Source organism: Macaca nemestrina, chromosome 6 (assembly GCF_043159975.1).
Source record: "Macaca nemestrina isolate mMacNem1 chromosome 6, mMacNem.hap1, whole genome shotgun sequence".
NCBI lineage: Eukaryota > Metazoa > Chordata > Mammalia > Primates > Cercopithecidae > Macaca > Macaca nemestrina.
The window spans coordinates 9,241,703-9,257,473 of record NC_092130.1 but is presented as its reverse complement, the minus strand read 5'-3'; the positions used below and the strand labels follow the sequence as shown (position 1 = coordinate 9,257,473).

The 15,771-nt window shown below is 35.7% G+C and overlaps 1 protein-coding gene across 3 annotated transcripts in view; it reads left to right on the top strand.

Annotated features, from left to right (window-relative positions):
- LOC105480862 (RAN binding protein 17) overlaps nt 1-15,771 on the top strand; it is a 442,674-nt gene that overhangs the window by 313,886 nt on the left and 113,017 nt on the right. For all 3 annotated transcript variants that reach the window (XM_011740055.2, XM_011740054.2, XM_011740056.2), the window contains 2 exons: nt 10,815-10,878; nt 10,970-11,078. In XM_011740055.2, the coding sequence (XP_011738357.2) occupies nt 10,815-10,878; nt 10,970-11,078 (173 nt within the window). The remainder of the gene's footprint in view (nt 1-10,814; nt 10,879-10,969; nt 11,079-15,771) is intronic.

Below are 15,771 nucleotides of genomic sequence, written 5' to 3'. Positions count from 1 at the left end.
ATTTCTTTGATATTAAATCAGAAAAATGATAAATTACACCTGTCCAGGCTGTTTTTCCTTTTTACTGGAAAGTGATGTACAACCCAATTCCAATGGTCATTTGGCTTTTTAAGATATGTATTTTTTCTTATTAAAAAAAAACTCAACCCATATTTTTTTCTAATAATAATGCTGAAATACTCTTTATTTCTAACATATGAAGTGGTTTATAAGTACTTCCTAGTATTGCAAACTCTGGCCTTTTCACAATGAATTACTTTGAGAGCATATTATCTGCAAAGAAGCCTCAGTTATTTTATAGCATATATCTATTGTTTAGATTTACCCTATTTTTTAGGTTGAAATTGATATTTAGTATAAAATTAATTTGATTTGTATTCTTTTAGTTTAATTTGCATAATGCCTAATTTATTTGTGTCTGCTATTTAAGATCTTTTTTCTATCCTATTAAACCTGTTATATATTCTTTAATTCAAATAGTATAGCCTTTTATTTTACATGCTGTTTATTGCTTTTGAGTACTTCTTGAAGTAAATAAAAAATCATATTTTCAGAAAACTTACTAGATAAAAGTTTAAAAGCTATAATATTTTAAACCAGGGTATAGGAATGATTTCAACATGAGTACATTGATTTATATTTTTTAGCAATTATTTCAGGTTTGCATATTTAGAAATATATATTAGTTCAATTTGATTTCAGTGCTCAGTTATTTGAATTATAAATCATTATGTCCCTTCTAGCTGATCAGTCATGAAATATCTTTGAATTCATTTACATAATGGAATATGTGAGTGGTGTATCTGTTTTTAGTGCAGTTACTGGTTACCTAATGCATGTTTTGTTTTTCCAATCGATTTCTTTATTATAATGTGTTTTTCAATCTTGATTTTAAAGCAATATATTATTTCTGTATTGGGAATAAGATGACATTCTTCAGCAATAGAAACACTTATGCAAGATCAAAATCATCACCTATAGGCCCTTGTTAGTGGAAATCTGTTTATATATTAATATTCAAAATATTTTTATTTAAAATATTAGAAGTAAATGAAAAGCATGTTATCTCACTATGAGGTTTTTTAATGTTCTTTGTTTATAGTACATGTCTTCAGATACTTTTTGTTTTATTTTTTCTATTTTATCTGCTTCAGATGAACCTTACTCAGTGTTTATGGTGCTCAAAGCCAGTCTCTGAACTTTGGTGTTCTTTTATGTGACCACTTGTTAGAAATTGAAATCACAGAAGACCCCATTTTTAGGAAGTATTAAAAAGCCTTTGGTTGCCTTAAAGCAGTAGTCTCAGACTTTAGTGAGCATCAGAATGTGAGTGCTTTTTAAAACACAAAGTGTTAGGTCCCACTCCCCAGAGTTTCTCTTTCAGGAAGTGTTAGGCCTGGGCCTGAGAATTGTAGTTTTCACAAGCCTCCGGTTAAGTTGGTGGCTCCAGGACCATACTTTGAGAACCTCTGCCTTTAGGTAGTTAGAAAACGGAGCTGCATTGTATGTCCTGAGCAGAAAAGTCTGGTACTTCTGTCACAGACACTTTTTCATAGGACTTCGTAAGACCCACTAGACTCACAGTTTTAGGGATAGTCTAGTTCCTAAATAACGATGCGGGGCGTAAATCCCCAGATTGTAACTGGGTCCCGAATTGTAACTGGGTGGCTGTTGTATTTTACCCCAAAATTACTGTTTGCCAAATTTGAAACTTTTCAAGTTGGTAAGACTGTTGTTATTTTAAAATCCAGTGACCTTTTTGACAGAAAGTTTATGTTTTCCCATCAGATTCATTACATGGGTATTTATAATAAATTTAGCAAATACATTTGAGTAACTGTTTAACATACTCTTTATATGTTCAAGACTAAAGTCCAAGAATTTCTGATTAAATAGCTTTTTTGAACAGGCACAGAGCTGAAATGGCTCTGTACAGAGCCAGCCCTCTGTGTTCTGTGTTCACGTTCAGTACTTGGGGATCTTTCCCTTCTTTGAAATGTTTCCTGGTCAGAAATTTTAGTTTCTGTCTAAATGGGAAAAGGGTGAGATTGTTCAAATGATTGGAACAAGGAAGCTTCTGGGAAAACTGGAGCGAGAATAACGGTCATACAGAGCAATCAAGTAAACTTATTTTAAATGCTGAAAACGGAGAACAGTATCACATTTTATCCAAAATTCTGTTTGTTTGTTAATCATTATTTCAAGTTTTTGTTCTTTTGAAAGATAATTGATCAGTATTTCTTCTGCAATTTATTGTTTACTCAAATTTGTAGCAGTTAACATGCTCCACTTGGGTTTCAGAAAGGAAATTTCATTCTCTATCAGGCCCTCTGTTGGTAGTTGGCCTTTATTACATAATCATCAAACATGGGAAAACTAAAAATATCTAGAGTGTGTGTGTGTGTGTGTGTGTGTGTGTGTGTGTGTGTGTGTTTTGAGGTCCTTTTTGTAATATACTTTAAGTTCTGGGATACATGTGCAGAACATAGAGGTTTGTTACATAGGTATACACGTGCCATGGTAGTTTGCTGCACCTATCAACCCATCATCTACATTAGGTATTTCTCCTAATGCTATCCCTCCCCTAGCCCCCCAACCCCCTAACAGGCCCCAGTGTGTGATGTTCCCCTCCCTGTGCCCATGTGTTCTCATTGTTCAACTCCCACTTACAAGTGAGAACATGTGGTATTTGGTTTTCTGTTCCTGTGTTAGTTTGCTAACAATGATGGTTTCCTGCTTCATCCATGTCCCTGCAAAGAACATTAACTCATCCTTTTTTATGGCTGCATAGTATTCCATGGTGTATATGTGGCACATTTTCTTTATCCAGTCTGTCATTGATGGGCATTTGGGTTGGTTCCAAGTCTTCACCATTGTAAATAATGCTGCAGTAAACATACGTGTGCATGTGTCTTTATAGTAGAATGATTTATCATCCTTTGGGTATATACCCAGTATTGGGATTGCTGGGTCAAATGGTATATCTGGTTCTAGATCCTTGAGGAATTGCCACGAGTGGTTGAACTAATTTATGCTCCCACCAACAGTGTAAAACATTCCTATTTCTCCACATCCTCTCCAGCATCTGTTGTTTCCTGACTTTTTAATGATCACTGATCATCAGAGTGAACAGGCAACCTAAAGAATGGGAGAAAATTTTTTTAATCTCTCCATCTGATAAAGGGCTAATATCCAGAATCTACAAGGAACTTAAACAAATTTACAAGAAAAGAACAACCCCATCAAAAAATGGGTGATGGATATGAACAGACACTTCTCAAAAGAAGACATTTATCTTGCCAACAAACATATGAAATAAAGCTCATCATCACTGGTCACTAGAGAAATGCAAATCAAAACTATAATGAGTACCAATATCTAGCTTTTTAAAATCAGACTCTATAAGAGACTTCCACATTAGTTTTTGAGTTTATCCAAACTTTTTTTTTTTTTTTTACCTTATTGATACTGTTAATGTCAACAGTTCTCAAGATTAATGACTTCTCCATGTTATTGCAAGGCCAGCTACATAATTTGCAGGGCCCACCTCAAAAAGAAGAATGTGGGGTTTCTTGTTCAAAAAATATTAAGAATTTCAAGACCTCAACAGCAAAGCATTAAACCATGAAGAGGCTCTTCTAGGCACAGGGTCCCCTATGCAAGTGTACAGCCCACATGCCTATGGAGCTGGCTCTGGTTTTGTTTGGTATAAAGAAATAATTCCTTCCATTTGGCCTCAGACTGACTCTCTAAGATTGTCCCCTTAAGTTCCTGTATACCTGAATTTGGTGAATGTAAGTCCCATCCATATACATCATAAATCTATTTATCTACTAGTTTATTTCAGTCATTTTCATTTCTACAAGCCAAAGAATCTGTTTTCTTTCAAAGTCACTTGATGACCATGAAAATTTTTATTTTTCACCCCTACCTTTCCCAGCTTCATTTGTCTTTCTTTTGCTTGCTTGTTTTAAGTACAATAATTAGAACTTCATCCTTATCTAGAGTTAACATTAGTAAGACTAAAATAGTGGTTTTTAAATTTAATTCCATACTCATCTTGAATCTTACTGGCCTCTTTCACAAGTATTTATTAAGCATTTGCTAAGTACACGGCAAAAGGACAAATAAAACATAGACCCTGCCCTAATGGATTTTACATTCTGACAGAATTGACACTGATTCCAAACTTCCTTTTCTATATTTCTCCAAAGAGCTTAAAGTCAGTTGTTTTATTAATATAGTTTCTTTTTCTTCTGTTTAAATTTAACTCAGATAAATTACATATTAATTTTCTGAAAATCTGCACATTAAAAATAATGTGGGTATGTGACATTGTGATATGGCTGATTTGAGGGAGCCCCTTTTATTCGAAGTCATTTGGACATAAGCTTATAGATAAACCATTAAGTATGTGGCTTTTAAACTTACTAAGTAGTGTGCAAACCAGACATCCTCACATCTGTTTCTGACCTTCCCACCATTTTTATGAATCCTGAATGTGGTGTCAGGAAGGAGTAGAGAATGAGAGATGACGCAAAGGGCAAGAATGAAACAAGGGTGAAGGATGAAAGTAAAATTGTTTATGTCTGTTACAGTAACTATTTAGCAATAAACAGTAATATTTCTGCTTTTGTGAAACAATATTAAAATGCATTGCTTTATTTTACTGAATACCACCATCTCCAGATGGTTTGTGAGAATGTTAAATAAAACTAGTTTCAGCTTACATCCCTCAGGCATACTTCTATTAGCATTTTTTATCAGAGGAAATGTTGATTTATTTCATTGTTTTCTGTCTCTATCAGCCATGGAAAAGTCATCCCATAATTTATCTCCTCTGTTTGTTTGTATACTAGAATCAGGTGTAGAATCCTCCATATTCCCCTCCTATAGCCCCCTTATTTAGACCTTCACCAAGTTCTTTAGATTTTTGTTTCACAAAATTATGTACCTTGAGTATTGTTTTGATCTGATCATTTCTCTTCCCAAAAGCCCACAATCTCTTCCACTTGCTTCTTAGGTCAAGCAAAATTATTGACTTAAATTTGAGCCGTTTGACGGTACTTGACTTATTGAGTTCCCATAGCTAATTTCCTGATCCTCCATTCGACCACAATTTGGACTTTATACTTGGGCCAAGGAAATTTATTTTACCTACCCCTTGACACCCTTCATTATCTTTCACTGAATCACCACATTTGCCACTCTCCCTCATTTGACACTTTGTAACTCAATTAGGTTTATTCAATTTTTCAGTCTTGGCTAAAGACTTAGTAAAGCCATCATGAAATAGCTTAATCCTTAGTCCTTTAATACTCACTAAATATTAATTTCCTTCATTTTCTTTCAAGTTGTGGTTTATTTTTCTTAATATTTGTGAACACCTTGTTTTCAATCTATATATCTGGGTATGAATGTTATATTAATATAGTTTAGTATTTGCTGGTCTTGTCTCCTATTAGATTGTAAATTGTTAGAGATTAAGACTTTTTTCTCTTCCTTTATAGTTTCAAAACTTCATACCGTGGGCATTTAGAACTTATTGTTACCCCTTCTGTTCTGTGATTATGCCTTAACTTCAGTTCCTTGTAAATGATTATTAGTATCCCTTAAGATACTTCATCTTGGTTATACCTATTTGGATTTTTTATGTGTATTTTTTTTATTATACTTTAAGTTCTGGGATACATGTACAGAATGTGGAGGTTTGTTACATAGGTATACACGTGCTGTGGTGGTTTGCTGCACCCATCAACCCGTCATCTACATTAGGTATTTCTCCTAATGCTATCCCTCCCCTAGCCCCCCAACCCCGACTGGCCCTGGTGTGTGATGTTCCCCTCCCTGTGTCCATGTGTTCTCATTGTTCAACTCCCACTTATGAATGAGAACATGTGGTGTTTGGCTTTCTGTTCCTGTGTTAGTTTGCTGACAGTGATGGTTTCCTGCTTCATGCATGTCCCTGCAAAGAACATGAACTCATCCTTTTTTATGGCTGCGTAGTATTCCATTGTGTATATGTGGCACATTTTTTTTATCCAGTCTGTCATTGATGGGCATTTGTTTTGGTTCCAAGTCTTTGCTATTGTGAACAGTGCTGCAATAAACATACGTGTGCATGTGTCTTTATAGTAGAATGATTTATCATCCTTTGGGTATATACCCAGTAATGGGATTGCTGGGTCAAATGGTATTTCTGGTTCTAGAATCTTGAGGAATCGCCACACTGTCTTCCACAGTGATTGAACTAATTTACACTCCCGCCAACAGTGTAAAGGCATTCCTATTTCTCCATATCCTCTCCAGCATCTGTTGTTTCCTGACTTTTTAGTGATCACCATTCTAACTGGCATGAGATAGTATCTCATTGTGGTTTTGATTTGCATTTCTCTAATGACCAGTGATGATGAGCTTTTTATCATATGGTTGTTGGTCGCATAAATGTCTTCTTTTGAGAAGTGTCTGTTCATATCCCTTGCCCACTTTTTGATGGGGTTGTGTTTTTCTTGTAAATTTGTTTACGTTCCTTGTAGATTCTGGATATTAGCCCTTTGTCAGATGGATAGATTGCAAAAATTTTCTCCCATTCTTTAGGTTGCCTGTTCACTCTGATGATAGTTTCTTTTGCTGTGCAGAAGCTCTTTCGTTTAATTAGATCCCATATGTCACCTTTGGCTTTTGTTGCCATTACTTTTGATGTTTTAGTCATGAAGTCTTTGCCCATGCCTATGTCCTGAATGGTATTGCCTAGTTTTTCTTCTAGGGTTTTTATGGTTTTAGGTCTTACATTTAAGTCTTCAGTCCATCTTGTAAATAAATATTGATGTTATTACCCAACTTATCAGAAATGGCCAGATATCATATGAGGATAACCAATTAGTATAGTTTTTGGCCTATATAATCTCCCTTAGTACTTTTATAATGGGTAGTTCTTCCTTCTGTTCTTTTCTTTATATTTGCTTAAAAGGAATTGTGTCTGTTTGTGTGTCTGTGTGCATGTCTGTGTGTGTGTATGTGTGTGTCTGTGTGTGTGTCTAGTAGGGTTCATAAGCAAAATTCTACTTTTGAAATAACTAAACTTACATTTCAGTTACTATACTTTGTATGTATAACCTAAGTATGGCAATTTCTGACATGTAATATTGTCATCTGTGAACTTTCTTCTTTCATCAGGATCTAACTCTGCAAAAAGTGTCTGTGAACATGTATGACTTTTAAATATTTGCCCAGATTCAGTATGATTACCCACTCTTTTGTACTTAGTGAATATGATGTATCTAGTACACTACTGTAATTCTAAATCAAATTTTTTCACGTCTTTACACTTCTGTAAATAGGATATATCTTATAATTGATGGTATTTTTAAGTACTTTTTCTTAGTAGTACATATTATATTGATTTTTTTGTTTTACAATCAGTGGTGTTTTAGATTTGATAAAATGTGGTAAATAGTCAGAAAAGGCCTGATACTGTGAATTGAAGTCATACTTGGTGATACTGTGTCGAGCAGCTACTGAATTGTGTAGTACTCCTGTAACCTAAGAAAGCAGTTCATTCTCAATTTAGTTATCCTCCTTTTCAAAGGATACAGATTTTCAGAATTTTCAGCCATCTTATAAGATTATTTTCTTGTTTTTCTTTATGTGTTATCCTAGCTATCAATAAGACCATCTTCACCCTCTTCAATGTTTTCATAACTGTATGGCTAGAGACAGGGATTTTCTGGGAATTTTGTTTAATGGGTTACTGCCAGCCAGAATGTAGAGTTTGCTCAATCCTGGATGTGATGCTGGCTCATTAATGAATTGGTCCCTCCTAAAATAAAATGTTTCCCTGTCCCTTCTGGGACTTGATTCCGATTTCAATTGTATTTCAAGGAGCAAATGATCTCTGGAGGAGAACTAGTCTCTTTAAAATCAAATGGATCTGATATACCCTAGTGAAAAGACCCTAAGCTTTAGAGCCAGACCGATCTAGATTTGAATCGTGACTCTTCTCTTGACATGTTCCGTATGTGATGTTTCCTCTATTAATTTTACTCACTCTCAAGACTTCTAGTACTGTTGCTACTGTTACTGTTACCACCATTACCAGGTTTACTGCTAAGAGGTGTTTTGAATAGACCTCTGAAATCTAACTCAGTGTTGCCATAATTTATCTAATGCTCCACCCAGCCAAAATGGCACAACTCAGATGAACCCTAGTCTCTTAGAGAAGAATAAGATCAGAGTGTAAAGATCATAAAGATGACGTGTTCATTTGCCTTTTTTAACATTACAGACCCACTTAAGAGCCATAACTAGCTTTGAATTGAATTTCTATAAGAGAACATAAATATTCAGGTGAACTCTCATTTTTTTCTTTATTGAAAAATGTAAAAATTCATTCTTAATCATTTTTTTCTTTGGAATGTAATTAAAAGGCAGTGAGGCTGGCCTTGGTACAAAGTGCACAGATGCCGTTCTGCAGAAAATGTGTCTTTGACAGATGAGATTCTTCCTGTGAATGTTCTGTTTATTGCTTTCATAAATATTCTATTGTCAAAACATGACTTGCTGTTTATTAACAGCACTGACAGGAAGATTCCTATTAATGGCAGCATTCTTATTACCCATAGACCCTGTCACTTTTAACTTTGCAATTTTAAGAGAATTCTATTTGGTAATTACTTAAGATATTTCTAAGTTTATTGATCCTACCCCTGTTTAACTGAGTGAAGTCTGAGTGGCAGGTCTTCAGCCCAGTGACTGACACTGGGAATAATCATCAAATCTGCATCTTTGGAGGCAAGGAAAAACTTGCTACCTGTCAGCCTTGGTCTTGTTGCCCTGCAGCCTGCCAGAAAAACCCAGTGCATTGTGGCCAGGCACGGTGGATCACTTGAGGTAAGGAGTTCGAGACCAGCATGACCAACATAGTGAAACCCCATCTCTACTAAAAATACAAAAAATTAGCTAGGCGTGGTGACCCATGATTGTAGTCCTGACTACTCAGGAGACTGAAGCAGGAGAATCACTTGAACCCGGAGGGGTGGAGGTTGCAGTGAGCTGAGATCACACCACTGCACTCCAGCCTGGGTGACAGCGAGAGTCTGTCTCAAAAAAAGAAAAAAAAGAAAAACACAATGCATTGAGCACCTGCTGAGAGCAGTGCAAGAGGAAAATGCATGGATATCGTCCCTGCCCTTAGAAAGTTTACTGTCTAATACAGATACATGCTAAAATGTAGATGCATATTTTAAATAATCAGGTATATGGCTAAGCCAAACATAATGCTTCATATGCAACTGGAATAGTTGCTTTGGAATCAGAGGGACTTGAATATAAATCATACTAATTGTTTATCTTTTGAAAAATTATTTAATTTTTTTTAGTTTATTTCCTTACCTGAAAAATAGAAGTGATACTATCTATCTCATGAAATTGTGAAAATTAGCCTTGCAAGTTGCACACGTTTTGTGAATTCTCTGCATCTTTCTTTTTCCATGATTGATAACTGGCAAAGACATTTGCATTATGTGATCCTCAGAACAATCCTGTAAAGTAGCTTGGGCATAGGTTTCATCCTCATTTGTTGGAGAGAGAAACTAAGGCTGAGACAGGCTAAGTTTATTACTTGGATTCATTGAATGGTATAGTCAAGCCCAGGTCTCCTGACTCGTGTTCCAATGTGTTTTCCACTCTTTGATACCCATGCCTGAGTGACTAAAATTTAGAATTATACTTCTCAGTGCCCCTGTGCAGAGGCAGTAGACTGAGTCATTATTTGGAGATGATGTGAAGGAAACAGAAAGCCAGTGTTTTCCTTGTAATATGAATGGAGCCATATAAGATTATTATAGCCTTCAAGAAAGGCATGAGTGGGTGTTAGGGAATGGCCGAGAGATGCTCTAGCTCTGGTAGAAACACATGACTATGGTAGAGTAAGAGAAGAGGGTATTTGCATACTGAGTAGATGTGTTTAGAATCCACATCATACCTGAAATTATTTAGGCCTTGTATTCATGTTTCTGATTTCTTAACTTCATGCTCCTTCTAAGTTGAACTCTTCAGGTGATAATGTGGTACAGCAGAAAGAACATGGCCTTTGGAACCAAACTACAGTTCAAATTTCAGCACTGTCAATCCATGGCTGTTTGATCTTGGGCAAGTGACTTAATTTCTCTTAGCTCCTGTTTCATTATTTATGGACTAAAAATAATAATCAATACTTAACAGTATAATTGTGAAGATTAGGTGAATTAACATATGGAAAATGCCTTTTACATACTAGGCACTTGAGAAATATTAGTTCCTTTAAGCTGTCCATCTATACTTGATGACATACAGTCTGCTATATCCTCCTAATTATATTCTGATCTTAGATTTCTACTAAGAGAGCTCACTGTTTCTTAGAATTGAGTAATTTTCTCTTTTTTGATAGCCTATTATGGGTCTTTTATAATTATTTCATTATGAAATAACATTAAGTAAGTAGAAGTTCGCAAGTTACACCCAAAATATAAAAAGGGGTCAGTTTTAATTTTCCACTATCAAGACTTTAATAGTAAAGGAGTTCTTGTCTTAATTATAAAATTCATTCTTTCTTTCCATAACTAGAATATATATAAGATAGAAAAAGTAATTGCATTGGTTAATAATAGATTATCATTCTTAACAAAAGGAAAGACATTTCTATAGGAATGCTCTTTAGAAATTATATTTATTTTTTATAAGTAGAAATTGATGCCACTACAGTTCACTGTTACTTTGTGATTTATTACACACTGATATGACAAATATATTTCCTTAGATTCCTTAACTTCTATTACCTATATTCTTTTAAAAAAACTTGTGAAGATAGATGCTGTGAAATTCATGCTAAAAAACCACACGGTAAGTCTTATTTCTTTAATTAATGAATAGAATTTTACAAATAGTTGAGGTAAAGCATTAGTAACTTGGATTACTCTTTTGCTTTTATTAGAGTGAACACTTCCCTTTTCTTGGCATCAGTGACAGTTACAGTCTCAGTGACTTCAGGTGTCGAACAACCTTCTACACAGCGCTCACTCGCCTTCTGATGGTAGATCTAGGTAAGGTTAAGAATTTAAACTCAATAAGGGATCAGCCATATGCTTGTGTGAATAAAGAAGTGGAATACTAGTGGGTACAACATTTAACTTATTAGAATTAGCCATTTCGGACAGTTTTCTACAAGCTTCTAAGATTTGAGTGTTCACTTGTTAGCATTAGAGCCAAAAGACAAATCTTTGTACTTAAGGTGGCATTTTTCACTTCACATAACACTTGCACTGATTTTTTACGTCATAACTTACTTTCTGCCTGTCCTTTGACACATTGATTTTACTGCTATGAATCTAGGAATAATCTTAAACAGATAAAAACTTTACACACAAGGTGTTTTTGCTTGTGTGTAAAGAAGATTTCCATCATAGTGATGTCTAAACTAGAGAAAAGGTGGAAATGATATAACTGTCCAACAGTAGGGAATTGTAAAATTATGGCACGCCCACTTACTTGTGGAATGATTGGCACTCAATAAAAATGAATATTTAAAGACAAGACGATAGATGAAATTTTATATTATAACATTAAGTGAAAAGGCAAAGTGTTACACTGATGCAAATGGTATGACTATGTATGTTGGAGATGGGGGGGACAATACTTCAGAAAAGGCTTAAATGGAATTCTTCAAAAATGGTTAGTACATTCATTGTGAAAAACCGTGTAGAGGGTCCTCAGAAAATTCAAAATAAAATGACTCTACAATCCAGCTATCTGACTACTGGGTGTATATGTATCCAAAGGAAATGAAATGAGTATATCAAACAGCTGCATTACCATATGTTTATTGCATATTCACAATAGCCAGGATATATGGAATCAACCTAAGTGTCCGTCCACAGATGAATGGATAAAGAAAATGTCGTATATATACACAATGGAATACTATTCAGCCATAAAAAAGAAAAAAAGTCTGCCATTTGCCACAGTATGGATGAACCTGGAGGACACTATGTTAAGTGAAATAAGCCAGGCATAGAGGACAAATACTATATGATATCACTCATATGTGAAATCTGAAAAAGTTGATCTCATAGAACTACAAAGTAGAATGGTGGTTACTAAGAGCTGAGGACTTTGGAGTGATGCTGGTCAAAAGATACAAAGTTTCAGGTAGATAGAAAGAATAAGTTAAAGAGATCTGTTGTACATAGATGGTGAGTATAGGTAATAACAACATATTGTATTCTTGAAAAATACTAAGAGAGTGGATGTTAAAGGTTCTCACCACAAAAATGATAACTATAGAGGTAATGCATTTGTCAATTAGTTAGATTTAGTTACTCTACGTCATACATATGTACCTCAGATATATTGCAGATTTAGTTCCAGACCATCATGATAAAGTGATACAATAAAGCAAATCACACAGTTTTTGTTTTCCAGTGTATATAAAAGTTAAACTTACTGTACTGTAGTCTATTAAGTGTGTAATATCATGATGTAGATACAATGTACATATCTTAATTTAAAATACTTTATTGCAGCCTGTGCGGTGGCTCACACCTGTAATCCCAGCACTTTGGGAGGCCAAGGCGGGTGGATTACCTGAGGTCAGGAATTCGAGACCAGCCTGACTAACGTGGTGAAACCCTGTCTCTACTAAAAATACAAAATTAGCCAGGCATGGTGGTGAATGTTTTGTAATCCCAGCTACTTGGGAGGCTGAGGCAGGAGAATTGCTTGAACCCAGGAGACGGAGGTTGCAGTGAGCCGAGATCACGCCACTGCACTCCAGCCTGAGCAACAAGAGCAGAACTCCATCTCAAAAAACAATAAAACTAAATTAAATACTTTATTGCTAAAAAATTCTAGCAACCATCTGAGCTTTCAACGTGTTGTAATCTTTTTCCTGGTGGAAGGTCTGGTCTCGATGTTGATAGCTGCTGACTGATCAGGGTAGTTGCCAAAGGTTGAGGTGGCTGTGGTAATTTCTTAAAATAAGACAACAATGAAATCTGCTGCATCAATTGACTTCCTTTCACAAAAGATTTCTCTGTAGCGTACGATGCTGTTTGATACAATTTGACCCACAGGAGAACTTCTTTAAAAACTAGAGTCAGTCCTCTCAAACTCTGCTGCTGCTTTATCAACTAAGGTTGTGTAATATTCTAAATCTTTTGTTATTTCAACAATGTTCACAGCATCTTTACCACAAGTAGATTGCATTTGAAGACACCGCTGTATTTGGTCATCCAGAAGAAGCAACTCCTCATCCATTCAAGTTTTATCACGAGACTGCGGCAGTTCAGTCACATCTTCAGGCTCCACTTCTAATTATAGGTCTCTTGCTCTTTAAATCACATCTGCAGTTACTTCTTCCCCTGAAGTCTTGAACCCCTCAGAGTCATCCGTGAGAGTTGGAATCACTTCTTCCAAATTCCTGTTAATGTTATTATGACCTCCCCATCGAATCACAAATGTTCTTAGTGGTATCCAGAATGGTGAGTCCTTTCCAGAAGGTTTTTGATTTACTTTTCCCTGATTCATCAGAGGAATCTGTGGCAGCTCTAGCCTTACAAAATCCTATTCCTGAGCAGTAGGCTTCAACAGTTGGCTTAAAACTTTCAGTAAACCATGCCATAAACAGATGTGCTGTCATCCAGGCTTTGTTGCTCTATTTCTAGAGCACAGGCAGAGTAGATTAAGCATAATCCTTAAGGACCCTAGGATTTTCAAAATGGCAAATGGGCACTGGCATCAACTTCAAGTCACTGTCAGCATTAGCCCCTAATGAGAGAGTCAGCCCGGTCTTGGAAACTTTGAAGTCAGACATTGACCTCTCCTCTCTAGCTATGAAAGTCCTAGACGGCATCTTCTTCCAATAAAAGGCTGTTTCATCTGCACTGAAAATCTGTTGTTTAAGTGCAGCCACTTTCATCAATGGCCTTAGCTAGATCTTCAGTATAACTCACTGCAGCTTCTCCATCAGCACTTGACTGCTTCACCCTGCACTCTGAGGTTATGGAGGCATCATCTTTCCGTAAACCTCATGAACCAACTTCTGCTAGCTTCTAACTCTTCTTCTGCAACTTCCTCACCTCTCAGCTTTCGTAGAATAGAGTTAGGGCCTTGCTTCGCGTTAGGCTTTGGCTTAGGAAATGTTATGGCTGGTATGATTTTCTATGCAGACCAGTAAAACTTTCTTTGTATCAGCAGTAAGGTTGTTTCACTTTCTCATTGTGTGTTTTTGCTGTCATTTTAGTTTAATCGCTTTAATTTTCTTCAGTAATTTTTCCTTTTCATTCATCACCTGGCTACCTGGTGCAGGAGACCCAGTGTTTGACCAATTAAAGCTTTTGACATGCCTTTCTCACTGAGCTTAATCATTTCCAGCTTTTGATTTAAAGTGAGAGTTGTGCAGCTCTTCCTTTCACGTGAATACTTGGAGACCATCACAGGGTTATTAATTGGCCTAACATCAATATTGTTGTGTCTCAGAAAATAGAGAGGCCTGAGAAGATGGAGAGATACAAAGGAATGGCTGGTTTATGGAGCAGTCAGCATATACAATATGTATCAATGAAGTTGGCTATCCTATAAGGGCACAATTTGTCGTGCCCCACAACAGTTACAATAGTAACATCAAAGGGCACAGATTACCATAACAGATATAATGATAATGAAAAAAGTTTTAAATATTAGTAAAATTATCAAAATGTGGCCCAGAAACACGAAGGAGGTTCATGATGTTGGCAGAATGATGCCAATAGAATTGCTCAACTCAGGTTTGCCACAAATCTTCAGTTGTTTTAAAAAAAAAAAAAAAAAGTGTAGTATCTGTGAAGCACAATAAAACAAGGCCTGTCTATATACCTCAAAACCTGTTGTATACAATAAATAACATAAAATTTTATCTGTAAATTTAAAAAATAATTAAAAATGCTAAATGTTGACTTTGGGCTGTAGCATGTAGGTAATTTTTTCTATTTCGGATCATTTGAATTTTTTTAGTGTATTCCTTTTATAATGGTAAAAATTAACTTATTTTTAAAATTTGTTACTAAAAAGCTAAAGTTAGTGAGAAGTATTCACAGATGGGCAGTACCTTAGGATGGGCATTTAAGCTTCTTTGTAGTGACTATGTTACTCTAGATTCCCATTTCTCATATTGGAATACTGCAAGTTAGACCAGTTATACATGAGAGGGTTCAGTCAGTGACAATATCATCCTTAGACAATATAGTACCAATAATACTTTTTTTGTTTATCTTGCAGTCTATTAATACATCAACTTAAATATGAATATTTAAAAACATGTTCATACAAACAGAAGAAAAATAATTTTATTTTGCACATAAAAGGCATTGAATTTTGAAATGGAAAGGGGACCACACCCGTCTATGTTTCATGCTTTTTTCCCTGCTTTGCCACAGACTAAATCACCAGAAAGACAAACTGCCAAAAGTTGAGAGAAATGCAACTAGAATGATTAAAGAGCTTAGTGGGATTGATTTCTAAGGAAAGATTAAAAGAACCATGTATGTATAACTTGGCTAAGTGACAACTAGGGCTGGAGGCAAAGAGAACTGTCTATAAATATTTGAAGAGTGTAAACCAGGCATGCAAAACCCAATCATCTGCTACCTTAGGGAAGTGGGAGATGTAACAGAGTGACAGCTTTTCGTACCGCATCCTGGCCTATTTTACCTCTTGGCTGCTGTGTTGGAGAGAAGAGGAGCAGCCCAGACTGTGTCATTG